The sequence below is a fragment of the Micrasema longulum genome, unplaced genomic scaffold (assembly GCF_059751315.1).
Source record: "Micrasema longulum isolate JH-2025_06_02 unplaced genomic scaffold, ASM5975131v1 h1tg000888l, whole genome shotgun sequence".
Lineage (NCBI taxonomy): Eukaryota > Metazoa > Arthropoda > Insecta > Trichoptera > Brachycentridae > Micrasema > Micrasema longulum.
In genome coordinates this window covers 205,159-223,207 of record NW_028278079.1, presented here as the reverse complement: position 1 = coordinate 223,207, position 18,049 = coordinate 205,159, and the positions used below count along the sequence as shown (strand labels likewise).

The following is an 18,049-nucleotide window of genomic DNA, read 5'->3' as shown; positions in this document are numbered from 1 at the left end:
CAGCAGAAAACTTGTTTCACTTTTGGTGCTAATTTTTAATTTAGAAAAAAACCGACAACTTATGCTAACACCTAATACATATTTTTATGTATTGTATCTCGAATGAAAGTTTATTGTGTCTGTAAATGAAAGATTGAAAGTTAAACCATTACCTTGGGTTTAGTTTGTTATAAGTATAAATACTTTATGAATAAAACACAAATTTATAAAATAAACTTGTTTTATTAAATGAATACATCTTATATATAAATGTTTTATGGACAGAAGCTATCTATTTTCTTTTTATCTGGCATCCATCATCTAAAAACAATATTTTGAGTTTGTCCAAACTTTTGTAGACAAAGTCTGGATTCAACTCCTAGAGGAGCTGTTGATATTAACACATTACAACAGAGATGAAGAACATTTTAGAAAAAATATGATCTGTCATTGGCTGGTTTAAGTGGCCACTTTACACCCTGTGTTAACATTCACCATTCTGCCCATATTTGAACATCTATATCCCTTCAATTCTTTCATCTGTTGATGTTTGTGAAGTTAAAACCTTTATATATGCGGGTGAGATTCGTGTAATTGAATTATTTCACCTACATACTACATAAATCCACCTGGTATAGAAATTGAAAAAAATAAATTTTCAGGCGTTGCTGGGTGATCCAGGTGATCCTTAAGAAACAGGGTGGAATCACATTTCATGTGTAATCAGCAAATGAATGTGAATGTAGCAAATGTATTACTTAAAAATTGAATTATTTTTCCATCTGTCAAATTGCCAGAAAAATAAAATGGAAATTTCGTTAGTGTTGCCAGGGTAGTAAATTTTTTTACCCTACTTTGCTCATCTAATGAGAGAACTAATAAAAATTGGATCTCGGATTAAACAACTCTATCGTGGACATTTGACCAACATTATCTTTAAAACATCAAATATTATTTAACATGATATAAAAATATCCGTTTTATGTAAACTAAAATTTGTTTTATATTTTAAGTTTAAAGTTCATTAATTCAATTACTCTTATTAAATGACCCTTTATTTATCTACTCTGTTGTGTCAATCAATGTTTCCGAGTGCACAATAAAATTTTAGAAAAATTAACAAATTGTTTTTTTTTACCTTACATTTGTGTTATGGTTATATTCTTCGCGATCTGGCAATATTACTCGGTGACTTCAAGTATGCCATTAAATGACGACCCTTTACTTATCTACTTTGTTGTGTCAATCAATATTTCCGCATGTACAATAAAATTTTAGAGAAATTAACAGTTTCCTTTTTTTTACCTTACATTTGTGTTGTTATTATATTTTTCCCCATATTGCAACATTATGCGGCGGCCATCACGAATGCGCGCGGCGAAAGTAGGGCATAGTGGGGGCATTTTTGGACACAGTCCGATGTATTCAAATATGATTCTACGCTCCTTCTGGACTATTCTTAATTCTATGGTATGCGCATTTGTGTCATATTTTCAGTGGCACAAATAGTACAAGATGGTCTCAGTAATATAAGTAGACTCTTTTTTATCATTCATTGATTGATACAAATAGTATAAGTTAGTTCTAGTAGTATAGGTAGATTAATTTCTGAAAAATAGTCCTGCCTTAGTGATAGATGTGTATATTTCAGCTAGATTTCTTAAAAATATATAACATCCCTTGTCATCGGTATTTTTCTCACATAGTTTTAGTGGCCATATACTGATGCTGTGTAAGTATGTTAACTGGGATGACGGCTTCAACAAAGCTCTGTGGTATGTGTGTTATTTTACAAAACAGTTCCAAGAAGCGTATGGCCACCGATGCTTCAGTCGAGAATTCTGCATTTTTTAAACTGAAACAAAACAAGAAAATGATCTTGATAAGGCACCGCAAGAAGTTATTTATTTATTTATTTAATTTTTTATTTTTCTTTTATTCAGGAAACATACAGTACAGTTACAAAGTTTAATATTTTACACAATTAGACTTAATTCTAATGGACCAGTGAAGTTTCCATATTATAAAGCAATTATATGTAAGGTTAATTATGAAAGTATAAAAAAGAGAAGGAAAAAGAAAAACATAAATGAAAGTTGTTTAAAAATTAAAATTTAAGTAAAAAAAAGATATTTTAAAGTTTGTAGTTTGTAGTGAGTATTTACAAATAGAAATAATATTAAAAATGAAGAAAATTTGTAAGAGTAATTAAAAATCAATAATTGAAATAAAGAATGAAAAACATGCTCAGATGTAAAAATAAAATAAAATAGTAATAACATTTAAAAAAAAAAGGAAAAACATAAATATACACATATTTATTTTAAGGGATTCAAAGAAACGATGAGAAGAATCTTTAAGTGAAATATAAGACAGTAAATTTAGGTCAATTTAAAAAACATCTTCAAAATTAATGACACATTATAGTAAGAGCAGCAATATATTGATTGTAATGTCAGTAGTACGGTAAGTCATAAGTCGCCCTTTGATAACTCATCACTTCCTCAGCATTTTGAAGGTTACTACTGAAGGTTACTTTTGAAGGTGAACTACTTATAATGAATTTGATGTAGGTTAGCGTTATTTACAACTTTAAATACTAGAAAACTGACCAAATTAATAAGCAAATGAAAAATCCAAGAGCTAACAAACCTGAGTCCCGCATCAGCATAAGATAATGCAAATTGTGACAATAGAAGAACAAACTGCTTGGATGAATTACTATTGTGTTGCCGAAGTAGCGTTGCAATACCCACAATGAATGGAGTCCCATCTAATTGGTCATTCATTCGACGGGAAGTGAGGCATCCTGAAAAGCAAAACAAATATATCAAACTTATAGATAATAATAATAATAATGGTTTATTAACAAAAATAACAATTTCTTTATCTACTACATACATACTTAGGTAATAGATTTCTCTGGATTATGTCTAGTCTGCCTAACTAGGTACAACCTGTTTTAAGGTAGACATTTTTATGCAAAAATAAACAATAACATGACTACCTACTAGTTAATTTATTATAAAGTTATACAATAAATATACCATTTATTATTTTAGAATGTTTTTTAGTAAGTTTTCCAATTTTTCTCTACCTAAATCCAGTAACCATTTTGTTACAAATTTATTTAATTGAATTCGGGTCATGGTTTTGTAATGTTCGGGTATCATATTGAGTATTTTGGGACCCAGAAACCTGAAATTTCTTTGCCCGAATTCAGAGTTTATGGTAGACCCCATGACCCATCCTCTAGTTTGATTTCTGGTAGTGTGCGAGTGTTCCTTTTGGGATTTGGTAGAATAATTTGCTTTCACAAACATAATTATTCTAGATATATATAATTGCCTTATATCTAATATATCGAATTCCTCGAACAACTTGACGCTGGGGTACCTGAAGGGCTTTTTAAAAATTTTTTTAATAATCGATTTTCGAGCAGATTCGAGAGGTTTTTATATTGATTTATTAGTGCCTCCCTATGTAATAAGTCAGTAAATTCAATTTATATTTGTTGTATCCAACTTCCCGTAGGGCTGAAGTTTCTCATCAACACCATGTATCACCGGGTTAGCTATTTCAATTTGATCAAGTCACAGTGAAAGTTCCGTTGTTTGGAAAACCGTAACCATAAAATATATTTGATGAGTTTGTACATACCAAGATTATTATAGTAAGCCAATCGTTTGAGATGTGAAATAACAAACAGAAATGTGAAATAGGGTATTTGGTCATTGCTTGTCTTGATGTAAATATTCATGTAGGGTTGACTTATTCCGGCTCTTTCCATCAACTCGTTCATTTCTAATAGGAAATCTTTGTGCGGGTACTGCTTTGATGAATCCGCAAAGTTTGTTCGAACATCATTTAAAATAGCCCTGTCAAATATGAAACAAAATGTAGCTTGACACACTTTACATGTTATTATTTTTAACTTAAAAACTAATAAATGAATTCATGCATTAGAATGGAAAGATGAGTGATACTTGTTACCGCACATTAGAACATTTGTTTTTTTTTTAATTATTTACATTTTCAGTACATATACTTCCAGAAAATCAAAAAGAGACTGGTAAAAAATTACATATTTACAAATTACAGCTGTTTTTTAGTGGGCAGACAGAACTTGTAAAAAATACATTTATTAATAAAAAACATAATACATTTATTAATTGGTTATAACGGAAATAGCGAGATCTCGAATATAATGAGGAAACATTAGTTGACATTTTAGTTTGTGGTTTTCTCCAAACATTTATTCACTTTTATAACGAGCTTCTTTTCGGACATACCTAACAATACTGTCAACAGTTGAGCAAAAACTCATCAATCATTTAAAAACATAATTTTCAAAATACGAACTTAAGTAATAAAATCCAAATAGAGGACTAACTTAGAACTGATGCCGCTGGGCATTTCGCCGACAACATTGACAAGGTATTACAATATGGTGGAAATTGAGAGTAAAGAAGCCTAGTAAGCCTGTAGTTTATGAATGAAATCCTTGTTTCAGGAGTTTTTCCATTGTTTTTCTTTTTCTAATGTTCTATGGTCAATGCATAATGAGCAATATATATATATAGTTGGATAATTTATAAAGCGCCATTTTTGTGAAAATCACCTCAAGGGCGCTAGTGGGTGATGTCAGATAAGTTAAAACCTAACCCTTGAATTGTAAACATGACTACTAACTACTACTACTACATCCTTAAAATTGGCACGTTAATTTATTTATTTAATACAATGCTTGACATATAAATCAACATAATTATATAAAATTAGCTTTAAAAATAAAAGAAAAACAAAAATAAACCTAATTATTAACTACGTTTTTACAAAGTTACGTCATTTTGCAAAAATGTTAGAGATGGACAAATTGATCAACGTAAATCGATCAAATAAAAAATAATACATTTGTTGTTATTCATGAAAAAAAGTACTTAATGTCTTATTTTTTTAGTAAATAATTGTCTTAAACACACTATAATATGCTTGTTTTTGCGTTTTTATGTAAATTTTCGGAAACAGTCTCATGTTTGCATGAAAAAACTGATAAAATCGATTTGATCGGTACATGATCAGTGATCAGTAATTTCCATCACTAGTGACATTAGTTTGGTAGCTGTCATTTAAGGACTATAGGGGTGTGAAAAAAAAACTTGATATCTTCCTATTTTATTTTTAATAAAAAGTCGATTGATATTGAATATTTAACTATGCATGTATGTATATTTTATATGAAACAAAACTTACTCATTCACTGCATTTAGAGACGCTTCCAGATGGTATGAATCAAATTTACAAGAAGTATTCAACCTGTATGCAATATGCTTCATCAACAATTGTGAGGTTCCAACATCCAGGAGCCAATCGAGTATCTGAGGCATGAATTTAGTTATTTTACTGGTGAGCTGACCGTAAACTTTTCCTGGGTTTGGGACCACGAATATCGGCTCGGGGAATGTTGGTTTCGGACAAGCCTGCAAGACAGATGGAAGAAGTTGCGTGATGTGGCGAAGGCGAGAGGATATGTAACATCCGAATGCTTTGGACACTCCGTGTAACCCAGCCACCCCTACACCGCGCTGGATGGATGCTATGACTGAAGTCGTCAGTGTTTCTTGATGCGTTTTACAGTCAAACCAAGCACTATTATGTTCTATATAAACAGTAACCCTGAAACCATGACATAATTTTACATATTTTAAAAACTACAATTAAAACAGGCAAGTAACAAAAATGTTCGTATAAGTTTGAGAAATTAAGAGTTTAAGACCCCATCAGAAACATTTATTTCGAAGTTAAGCTCATATCACATGGGTTAGAAAATGGTACATCTGTATCTTTTTAGATTTGACCAAACGAATATTGTGTTGTGTAATACACAAATCGGGTGAAATCAGCGGATAAATTTAGAAAAATTAGAACACATCCTATTTTTGAACAAATATTTTAATTGAGATCTGCACGCGCATCCCACGCCAGTGATACTGTTAACTGTCAACGCATATTTGTTGTTGCTAATGTCACTTTACTTACCCTGGGCCTTATTTGTTTTACTGGAAGTTTTTACTCATGCGTGCTTTTCTTTTCTGGAAATACTGATTTTTGATAAAGTTTACGATCTATGGTATTTTAGAAACCTGATGTTAATTGTTGATCGCAGACTAATACATATTGTTGGTTAAAAGTAGTGGCGTCGTCACAAAATAGCTCATTTAGTCAATTAACTGTCATGGCGCCGAAAACATGTACATTCTGTGCATCCTTACGCGCAATTTTGTATAATAATTATTGTACAAACAATTGCATAAGATCTTGTGAAAGATCTTACACATTTTCTGTCCTATTTAATACAAACTGAAATATTCAGAGCTACTACTTGTAAAAATAATGTGCTGGGTCATTCAAAATTAATTCAAAAACCTATTAACTTACTTAGGATCAGCTAAAGCATAAATGTCTTGCATTAAACATCCAAACATATTTTTATTGCCAGATGTATTAAGCTGGCTGCAATTCATTGAAGGTTTGAGCTTCAAGAGCTTTGTACACTCTTCCTCCACACTCTTGTGAATTATCTTAGAAACCTGTGAAATGTATTATTCAATATTATTGTAATTAAAATTATTGTTAAAATATTAATTCGTGTGCCGTGTATTAATTATTATAAATAAAATATAAGACAAGTGAGGGTACTGTTTTTAAACCTGGCAAAATCCATCTTTTTTTATTTTGAGCAAATCACATTAATATCGTTTTTTTTTTTATTATAACCAGTTAATGTTTAATAATTATGTAACTAGTGATGAAATAATCATAATTATGACAAAAAATAATAGTGAAATAATTAATTTAATTTTGGAGAATGCCAACTTTGTAATACTTGCCTCCTTTGTAGAGGTTGCGATGTTTGCAACAAACCCAAAAATTTGAAAGTCAGATTCTCACAAATAAAGCAGTATTTTGAACTGACAATGTTATAATTATTGTAAACTATTGCGTTCTGAACAAGTTTCAATTCATATCTAACTTTTTAAGAAGGATATTAAAATCACTTTTTTTTTAGAAAAAACAATTTAAGTTGATAAAATAATTATATGTTAATACATCAGTTAACTTGAGTAAATTATACAGCACCTCTGAGATATTTTTTAAAAAAGCACATCATTGTAAAAATATTATAATTACATCGCAAAGTAACTTACCTCTTCCTGCCAAATCTTCAGTCCATGAATATTTATGTAATCCTGTATGTATTCAAAAGATCTTCTATACCCATCCATGTGCTTGGCGAGTTGTTGAAGTCTGATGCCGAGATCTCCACCGGATGTTCCTGTTAGCGCGGCGTTTAGGCGAGCACCAACAAGCCTAGACACCTCTCTTCTAATACCGTCTTCCAACAATTCCTTGGGATCGATGCAAATTACACCGACTAGGGTACTGCGCATCTTGAGAATTCCTATGAACAAAATTAATGCAATATGTAGTAATGTTACTTCAAAAAATAAAGATGATAAAGGTATTGATTAAACTTCCGCAAATTAATAAAGAGCTTTACTGAGTTACTGAACTCAAAAAGACACTCTTCTGCATATTCGAAGATAGCTAAAGAAAAAAAATTAAACAACTTCTCATGCATTTTTTTAGTATTTTTGCAAAGATAATAGAGTAAAAAAACACTTAATTACGCAGCTTGAATAAGTTCTCGCTGTTTTCCACAGATGGTGTTATCTTAGCCTTTTTACATCGGGCAGTACTACAGCTAACATCCCCGAAAGCTCCACCATTAGAATTAAAATGATAGTATATGTTATCCCGCCGAATTCCCTGTCATTCCCCTGTCCCTTTCCCCTTCTCTATGATTACCGAATGGAGCTTCTCGCTACTATCCGTGGCCCTGTTATAGGTCCTGTCGGATATACAGATCTGGTGGCTTCTAAAAAGAAATTCAAGGCTTTTAAAAAGTTTTGTAATCATTTCGGCGAATTGATCATGTCCAATCAATTTAATCCCAATCAGTGAAGAATTCACTTCCCTTTGTTCTCAATCCAATGAAGTACATTTTATGTACGTCTGGATTACTTTCTTTCAGCACAAAGATGCTAAGGCTACCAGATTTCAGAGAGCTTCTTCAGGCAGCTTTTCTCATTTGTCAACGAGCAAATTTTCCGTGTATGTGGGCACCGCCAAGGAGATTTATGTCCTCAGATGCGGTGTGCGGTATGTGGTGGGTAAGCTATCCCGCCGAATTGTCATAACATTTTTTTATAGCGTTTTAAATTTCGTGCCAAAAAAAGAATATTTGCGGGAAATTTCATGCATTATATATTTTTTTTATTTGCAGCTGAAGCACATGGAATTCTTGAGGATACTTACGGCGATTATTCTTTGTCGGAAACAATATGCAGAGATTAGTTTCGACGCTTTAAAAATAATGACTTTGATCTTGAAGATAAAAAATGCAACTGAAAAAGTCTGAAGACACAGAATTGGAAGCATTACCCAACGAAAACCCATGTCAGACACAAAATAAACTTGCAGAATCATAAGGAGTTGTCAAAAATTTAAAAGCATTAGGAATGATTTGAAAGTAAGAAAATTGGGTGCCATGAGTTGCAGCCGAGAGACTTCGAACAAAAACAGCAAGAACTTATTCAAGTCCCCAATAGATTAATCGATAAGTACAAAAGTAATTATTTTCATTTCATAATTAATCATTTTTGTAATTAGTAAGGCAGTATATTGAAAATTATATTTGGAATTCAAACAGAATGACTTACCACTTGTAAATACAGAAACTGAGTGTGTAAGTTTTGCAACTTCCATTCTTTCATCCAACTGAGCAAATTCTTTCAATTGATCTTTATCGATTCTTGGTGGCAATTCTATTATGACGGATGTTTGTAACTCAATAATTCTCTCAAGCAAACTAAAAACCGTTTCAGGAATGATTTGAAGAACTTCCCTTACATATGCAACTAGTTCGTTGCTGTAATACTGCGAAACGGAGAGCAAATCCGGGCTAGCGGCTTGGTTGATACGAAGTAGCGGTATGTCGAGAGCTGATGCAAGTTTGAGGAATACAGCTCGCAAGTGAGAGACTAAAGCCGGATCCTTTTTTAGCGAATCACGTCCCAAAGTCGTGAAGGATTTTGCTACGCACCAGCCATAGCTGAGATCCGCGCAGACTTGGAGAGTTACCAAACTATCTTCTGTGAGCCCTCCCCCCCGCACCATGTTCCTGAGACCTTCCCTGGCCTCCATCAGCCACTGCTTGACTTGCATTATATCATCCAACTGATGGAACTCTTGAACATCTTCCAAAGCTTGTATGAGTTGGATAATTTTTTTGCTAGAAGCTGCTATATCATCATGCTTAAGAGAATCTATTTGCTTGGCTATTGCGTTGAACCACTTTTGAAGGTTTTCATTCTTAGATACGCGCGGCAAAAACTTTTCTCCTGAAAATACTTCCGCAAGTTCGATTACTCTTTCTTTGGTATCTTTTTTCTGCTCTTCCCATTTAATTTCTTTGTTGTTAAGTAATTTCTTCAGCATATCTTTGACAGAGAGTTCCAGGAGAGATGTGTTAATTAATAGTTGAAAAAGCTCCATAGCATTATATTTGGACTCTGCAATAGTTTGATCGCGTAATTGCTTACTTTTCTTAATGTTATCGTAGTTAATAACTGTTGGATTTGTGTGTAACATTAACCAACGCAGAGTGACGTTACATTCTCTTATTAAATTTAATATTTTATTAATGTTGTCTGATAGTTTTTCTTCTTTCAGTACGCCTTCTTGTAACAATTTGGCGGTTTGCGGAATAACTTTCTTAATTTGTACGGAATGTGAGTGTGACAGATCTTTTATATTTTTGGCATTGATCGTATTAGCTAATGCTAACTTCGCAGCTTTGTACGGCTCCCAGGCGTCGACTAGATTCAAGGTAACACCCATGTAAATAGAGACTACCCAGTTATCGGGAAAGTATTTGTCGACAGCTTCTCTCATTTTAGCTGACTCAGATATAAGTGTATTGGGAGAGAAAAAGAGACAAACGACCAACATGGCAGCCTGAGTAGCCAGAGCTGTGGAACGATGCTCCGGTAAGGGAAAGATACTGATTTGATTGTAAATATCCTCACTTCTTAATCTGTTAATTATTATTTCAATAAAGGAGTCGTCAATCGAAACACGTCTGAAAGACAAAAATATTTTTATTTAAAACTGAAAGGCAATAACATATTTCATGTTGTGATTCTAATAAACAATCCGATAGATCACCTGAATAGTTCTTCAGGGTAGTGCGGTGGTCTCTTGGCTCCAGCAGAACAGCGGTACCCGGAGTCTCCTAGCAGTTCACAGACTCGGTCGAGGTTTGTCTGAAGATGAGATGCCGTGGCCCGGTGCCAAGCCACTAGGAGACGTTCGCGAATGCGCCCAGGAACATAAGTCTCGCAAACTAATAACATTACTCCGTACAGGTATATACTCTCACACTGTAAATAAATTAATTAACATACTAATAAGGTTTACCTTAGTTTGAAAAGAATAAAAAGAATTTTATACAAACTTACATGTCAAAGTTTCAATACTAATAAGAACACTAGATTTCCATACAAATTTAGTAAGCAAAACGGTTTTTAGTTCAGTATTGACTTTATTCATTTTTTGATTCATGTTTTTTAATAAATTGAAATTTCATTTTACATCTTTAATAATTTCTTAAGAGACACAATTGCTCATACTAGAAGGGTTAAAGTAGGTACTTGCATTTTTCTAAAGTTTATTATTTTTATGTGCAGGAAAAGTATTTTTTATGAATAGTAATAAGTCTGATCCACCTCGGAATAATAAATTTAAAGGGCTGCAATATTATCACACCAAAGTATTAACCAGTGACAGGTTTCATCGCTTTCTGGTATCTTAACTATAAAATTAAATGTATTTATACAGAAACAGTGAGAATAAAGAATTCAAAATTATATATTCATAATTTAATTTAATCATTTCTGTTAGAAGAACCTTTTTACAAAGTGTTACTTTTTATAAGACTAAAATACAACTTTTTTTTTAATTTCAAATTTGCATATTTAAGTATCAGTTATCTTTTTTAAATAATAAATAATTACAGTGAACTTCCACCGAGAATTTTTACTAACAAAAATAAATATTTATGTATTATAACAACGAATCAAAGATTTATGATTTTTGCCATTCCTAATTTACTGTGTTTCCTTTATTTTATTATTATTGTAAAGAATGATGTATCTCATAGTATTATAATATAGTACAAGATATTAATATCATTTTAAAAACTGTGTACAATGTATAACTGTATTATTTTATATTTTTGTCATAGAACACTGTTATGTTTAATGTACGTATGTTTCCGTTTATAAAAGGCACTTGTGCTGTTTACAATAATAAAAATAAAATGTTTTGTAAGCCAGCTAAAAATTCCTTTTAAAACTTTCTCGTTTTTATTGAAGTAATCTATCGATGAAAATAGCTAAAACCATAATACCGTGTCATTGTAAGTGCAGGCAGAGAGTTTATAACACCACCCCACTCTATCTTACAAACGTACTACGCTTCCCGTGCATGTCAACTATTAAATGTGACATGTATGAAAATAATGCAAAATAGAATTATAACTTACGAGTAGTTGTTTCCCTTCATTGTCTTGTAGAACTGTGTCTAAATTTTGCTGTATAAAAACCCCTTCAGAGAGTTGCTCCAAAAAAAGAATTAAGTCAGCAACGTACTGATATATATTTTCAAAAGCTAAGTAAAATCTGGTGATGATGGGAAGGTTTGTCTCTTTAAATTCATCATCGAGTTCTTGCAAGGACTGAAATATCACATTTATAATAAATAACAAGTTCAAAAAGGTACGTAAAAATATTATCAACATATGACGACCGCTTAAAGGGATCTCGGTTTGAGTACATCTCGACTTGATTGAAACATTTAAAAATTTTACAGAGCAATATTTTATTTATTTTGAATACAAACAGGTTAAATGATTATACATAGAAAGTATTAAAAAATAGTAGGGCCAGCCATCCAATAACATGTATTCATTTAATTGTAATAAAATAAAGCGACGACGGATTAAATTAAATTAAAAAAATAGTTATTTAAATTAAAATAAAAGAAATAGGGACAAAACAAAGAGATAGAGGGAAGGAAAAGAAGGAAAGTGATGAGGAGTGGTGGAGGATGAATGAATGAAAGTAGGAGTGGAAAATTGCATTTGATTTGATGAAGAAAAATAAAGAGCAAAAAAAGACAAAGTATAATGTACCAAATATAAAAATATAATGTATCGACATTCAAATCAATGTTCACTATGAATAATAACCGCCATCTCAGAGGTCATTCATTAAAATTAATCACTACCTCCTTCGCATCCAACCCCAGGAAGGGTTTCCTGACAAACTGAGTTGTGGAGCAATGGAATACCCTTCCCGGGAAAGTGATCAGTGCACGCTCGGTTAACGCACTCAAAAACTGTCCCCTGTTTAATTTGGGTATTTTTATATTTTGTATGCGTTTATACTTTGCTTCATATATGGCCACACAGATATAATTTAACTTCATATTATATGAACACGTAATTCAAACATGATGGTTTTCATTTAGGATTATTGCGACCTTAAGAATTACCCAAAATAAATTATGTTGTATTATTAATATTTAAAGCATTAACGTTGTTGTTATTACTATTATATTTTTTTGCACCACAACAGGCCAGGACGCCTTTATTAATTCTTGTGATCTCACCGGGAATCGAACCTGGAACCTTCCATGTGTGAGTCAAGGGTCTTGACCAAACATGTGTCAAACGTGTGGTCAAACATATTGCTAAATGTTATTAATTAACCACTTACCAACTTTTGCATGTCTACCGGTTTCGAGACATACCCGTCTCTTCGTCAAGACACCAATTAAACTAACATGCAAATGAATTGACCAAACCAATCGCAACATGAATTGAGCAAACCAAACGCAACATGAATTGACCAAACGGTGTTTTTTTCCCATTTTTTAAGCAGTTTTATAGTGTCGAATTATGAAATTTCAATAAAACTGTTTTCTAGATGTCATTAAATATATGTATATAACCACTCACCGACTTTTCTATGTCTACCGGTTTCGAGACGTACCCGTCTCTTCGTCAGGACACCAATTAAACCAACATGCAAAACCCACTATGCACCTTCATCATAGTTTTTGCACAAAAATTTAAAACCAACACGACATGTATACATTGCAAAAATGACCACAAAGTTAATGCTTTAAATATTAATAATAAAACCATGTCATTTTTTTGTCGTTGAAATTTTGTACCTAAGTTAGAATGGATAAAAAGAATCTAAAAAATGTTTTTCACTTTAGCACTTTGATGTGTGTCCTAGGTTTTAAATAAATTATAAATTGGCTTTTTATATAAATATAAGAGGTAAATAAAAAAAACAGAATTACCGGGCTGCTGGATATTTTCTTTTCCAAGGCATCTGAATTCTTAAAATAGGAGAAATCTAAAACCACATCAGCATATTTCGTCTGTTCTTCTTTTGTTTCTAAACTGCGAACAAAAAATTAGTTTGCACTATTTGATTGCATCCATTTTTTTGCAAGATACAATATTATTTTGATCAATTTGATGATTTTACATAAAATCTACATAAAATCACTTTTGATCAATTGGATGATTTTACATAAAATCACTTTTGCAAAGCACCCATTTTCATCAACATTGCTTTTCCATAGGGAACTGCATCGGTTCACTAATCGCAGCGTATTTTGATTAAAAAATTACACGAAGGTAAGGTGATCAGTTTTAGTCAGGTGCCAGTTCAACAACAATGGAATATTCTAGCGTAGAAACACATTTTTTAAAAATATTTTAATTGAAAGGAGGGTGAGTGCCGGGAACAGAGTGAACAGTGCACTTGAATCAACCTTGGCAAATAAATGTTTGTCGCAAGAGGCAAAATTAGTAGTTCACAATGGAGTCCCGGTCCTGACCCTTAAGTATGGGAGTGAAGTATGGACTTGTTAAAACAGGGATGAAAGTAGACCGAATGCTGTCGAAATGCGATCTCTCAGGTGAATTTGTGGTAAAACTACACCGCAAGACAAAAAAAATTACGAGTTTACCTGCTACCGCGCCCCTTGACTTTACTGAACCCTTTTTCTAAGAAATCCTTTATCGATACCTCTTTCTTTTGTTTAATAAATTAAGGACACTATGTGTCACCTTTCTACAATATTTACATTTTAAAATGTCTCAACAGTCTTGTTTTACCCGCGTTTGAGTGAACATAACACAACAATCATGGAAAGTGCAAAGCAAATGTCGATTGCGATAAAATCCAAAATAATCACATTGTCGCAAGAAAACATATCTAATTGTGAAATATCTCGTCGAGTTGGGTATTCAGAAGGTGCAGTGAGGTTTTTATTTAAAAAAATCCAAGAAACTGGATTCATAGAACGGAAAAAAGGAAGCGGACGGGGGCGCGTGACATCTGCCCGAGATGATCGCTTAATAAAAAAAATTGTTATGCGCGATCGATTTTTAACGGCACCTGAAATACACGCAGAGGTGCAGTCTACCAGCACATCAACATTTTCAGTAAAAACAGTGTCCAGGCGGCTGTTGGAGCATGGTTTCCAAGCACGGAGTCCCGCAAAGAAACCATTACTCACGGACAAAATGAAGAAGGCTAGACTGGATTGGGCGAAAGAGCACCAGAATTGGACCTTGGAGGATTGGCAAAATGTTGTTTTCTCTGATGAATAAAAATTCAACCTTTTTGGTCCAGACGGCAGAAAGATAGTTCGACGAAAACGTGGGGAAAGATATCATCCGTCGTGCGTCACTCGAACCGTTAAACATTCACCCTACGTGATGATTTGGGGGTGCATGACAGCATACGGTTTAGGACCTCTAAATTTTGTACAGGGTACGATGAATGCCATTCAGTACAAAAAAGTGTTAAAAAAACATATTATTCCAACAATCGAGGACATTACGCAGTATACCGCGGACCCAATTTTTCAGGACGATTCTGCGCCGTGCCATAGAGCCCGCACTGTGAGTACAAATATATATATTTTTAAATGCATTTTGTGACCACATGATAAATAATTTATTGTTTTTTTATAGATCAATGAATTCAAGGAGAAAATTGGCTTAAAATCGTTGACGTGGCCCGGGAATAGCCCTGATTTGAACCCGATAGAAAATTTATGGGCGATTATGAAAAAAAAAGTCGGGAAAAAAAAATCAAAAAACATTGAGGAATTAAAAAAAAACTTAATTCAAGTTTGGGAAGAAGAAATAACATCAGAAATTTTAGATTCGCTTTACGCTTCTCTAAATAATAGAATTTTACATGTTATAAAAAATAAAGGTGAATTCACTAAGTACTAAATATTTTTAAATGTTATAAATATGTTTAAATGTAAAATACTTTAATTTAAAATAAAGCGATAAGAACCTACTTCTTAAATATGAATTAAAAAATAACATGTCTTTTATTATTCCATCACAAACACTCGACCATAAATGAACCGTTATGGGTCTCTAAGGTTCGGGTAATCTGATACCTGATATATAATGGCAATTTCTAAGTACAATTCATGAGTAAGATTTTTTATTTTAACCTTGAAATAACGAGTAGTCATCACATATGTCAAACAATATAAAAAAAACTAATTAAATATCAAGAATAATTCATTATATGTCAATTTTAGTTTTTTTTGAGAACTCGTAAAATTATTTGTCTTGCGGTGTATGTACGATAGATGCACAAATGTTGAGATCTGTACTTTATGTAAGGCTGAGATAAGCATTATCGACAAAATCAAGAAAGGAGCTCTGCGCTGGTTTGGACATGTAGAGCGAATGGACAACGAAAGAATGGCTAAGAATATTTACAATGCAAATGTTGATGGATGCAGAAATAGAGGAAGACCGAGAAAGACATGGCATGAACAAATCCAACAAATACTTGAAGATGGACATGTCAAATGTTGGAATAATCGGCGCGCGTGCATGAGAAGATGTATGAATGTAGAGGAAGATAGACACACGACATTTAAATTAAAAATGTAAATCAAATACGTAAAATTGTGGTGAAGATATTTTTGTTTTTAAAAATTAAAACCAATCACTTGAATCTACAATATATTTCGTCACGGCATCTGTTTTCAAATGCAATTGATTTTTGTGGTTGAAATTTTGAGTTCATGTCGCCTATTATATTTGCCGCACAAAGTAAAATAAATGTTCAATGTTTAAGGTTTCTTTGGTGAAGCATGATGTATGTTTGGTGTTTCCGTAATCGTTGAGCATATACTGAAATTTTAATTTAAGAAATAAGTAAAAAAATGTATCATATTTTCGTGTTTACCTAAACACTGTGGGTATATTATCTTTCAAACGTAATATCTCTGCTATAATAGCATTCCCGTGTGAAACTAACTCTAACAGATTTTGTATACAGGCATTTTCGTCCACATTAAAGGTCACAGCTTTCATCATGATGATATAATATTGTAAAACATCAATGTTCACATTAATCGGAACTTTTAATCACGACCAAGTAGCAGCAAATTTGACATTTTGACGTACAACTTTGACAGTTCATGTATTTTCATCTTCTTCTTTTAAAAAAAAAAGTATTTGCACATTTCTTACGTGCGCTAAGTATTTTTTAGTGCGGTAACTATTTTGACGTTTCGAAATGGTCTGACACCCCCCTCCCCCGCGCATTATCAATTTTCCTGGTTTCCATCGTGTGTGCTTGAAAGAAAATCAAAATATATTCTTATTATCGTAAGCGAAGTCGTCGATGCGGAGGTGTCGTGCAAATTAAATAAGACGCGCGCGTTCGCGTGTTTTTCGTTACACCTGATAATTCGTCTTTGTAATACATAAGTGCGTTTATTGAAATAAAAATGACTGATAGAGGTTTGCTGAGTTATGACACCCTTGTGCACGCTGTTGCAGGGGCTACCGTGAGTTTGATTAATTCATTATTTTAATTAAAATAAAATAAAAATGTTCAGTATCCATTAATGTAAATCATAATTTCCGTCTTTAAAGTATTGGCTTAGAACACGTAACTATTTATAATCAAATTTACTGACACGAAAATTAATTAATTATACATTAATTATGAATAAACGTGTATTCTTATCGGCTTATATTTTCTTTGTGTTCTAAATACTGCGTAGTCACTTTCATAAATAATGACATTTATTTAAGAATGTAATTTCAATAATAATTAATTGTAATAATTTTCTTATCAGCAATTACAAAATTTAATTAGGTACTTATATATTTTATATCGAAGCTGGGGAGGAAAAATTTACCAAGTGACATTTAGCAATTTCACAGAAGAGCCAGTAAAAGTTTTTTCAATCTCATGCATTCATATCATTTTAGCGTGATTCCTACATAATTTGAATAAAAATTAAAAATACGAGATTCTTTATAACTTTTTAAAAATGGCTCTTGTGTAAAGTTGCTGCAAGTCGCTCGACAACTTTTCTTTTCTAGCGTCGATAATACATATTTTCTACGGTTTTAATTGCATAATCTCACGATTTATCATATATATAAATATATAAATGTAAATATATATATTTAACGGAATAACCCGCTAAGTCTCTATTTTAGAGGCTTTATTCTATTATCTTAAATTTAATATTTACCTGTTAAATCAGTTAAATATTTTGTCTTTTATTTTTGTGGATAACATATATATACAGCCATTTATTTATTTATTCATGTAAAGATATATATTTCAATACAATGACAAGAAGAATCAAATTTATATATATATATGTGTGTATGTAAGGGTGTGTATGTATATGTGTGTGTATATATGTATGTATGAATTTTTATGTGGGTATGTATACACATGTATGTGTATATATACATATATGTATGTATATGTATACGTGTATGGGTGTGTATGTATGTGTGTGTATGTGTATGAATGTTTATAGGGGTGCAGACATGTTTGTGTATGAATATGGA

At 32.2% G+C, this 18,049-nt stretch overlaps 2 protein-coding genes across 2 annotated transcripts in view; one reads left to right on the top strand and one right to left on the bottom strand.

Annotated features, from left to right (window-relative positions):
• Positions 1 to 202: 202 nt before the first annotated feature.
• Strump (WASH complex subunit strump) lies at positions 203 to 16,666 on the bottom strand. The gene is made up of 11 exons (XM_088231492.1): positions 16,416 to 16,666; positions 13,477 to 13,579; positions 11,648 to 11,839; positions 10,270 to 10,484; positions 8,763 to 10,183; positions 7,188 to 7,441; positions 6,418 to 6,569; positions 5,233 to 5,655; positions 3,640 to 3,857; positions 2,632 to 2,788; positions 203 to 1,834 (listed from the first exon to the last, which is right to left on the bottom strand). The coding sequence occupies exons 1-11, from the start codon at positions 16,544 to 16,546 to the stop codon at positions 1,678 to 1,680; spliced, it is 3,423 nt and encodes a 1,140-aa protein (XP_088087618.1). The 5' UTR covers positions 16,547 to 16,666; the 3' UTR covers positions 203 to 1,677.
• Positions 16,667 to 16,745: 79 nt separating this feature from the next.
• Positions 16,746 to 18,049, top strand: part of PMP34 (Peroxisomal Membrane Protein 34) — a 46,224-nt gene continuing 44,920 nt past the window's right edge. Inside the window, exon 1 of the mRNA XM_088231522.1 lies at positions 16,746 to 17,022. Coding sequence (XP_088087648.1) covers positions 16,963 to 17,022 — 60 coding nt within the window. The 5' untranslated portion in view covers positions 16,746 to 16,962. The remainder of the gene's footprint in view (positions 17,023 to 18,049) is intronic.

What these genes read in the sequence shown, in the direction of transcription:
- Strump (XM_088231492.1), bottom strand. Translation starts at nt 16,546, where the DNA reads ATGATGAAAGCTGTGACCTTTAATGTGGACGAAAATGCCTGTATACAA. An exon ending in ATGAAGGGAAACAACTACTC is followed by an intron (nt 10,485 to 11,647) that starts GTAAGTTATAAT and finishes ATTTATTTACAG; the next exon opens with TGTGAGAGTATATACCTGTA. An exon ending in TCTCTAAATGCAGTGAATGA is followed by an intron (nt 3,858 to 5,232) that starts GTAAGTTTTGTT and finishes CATATTTGACAG; the next exon opens with GGCTATTTTAAATGATGTTC.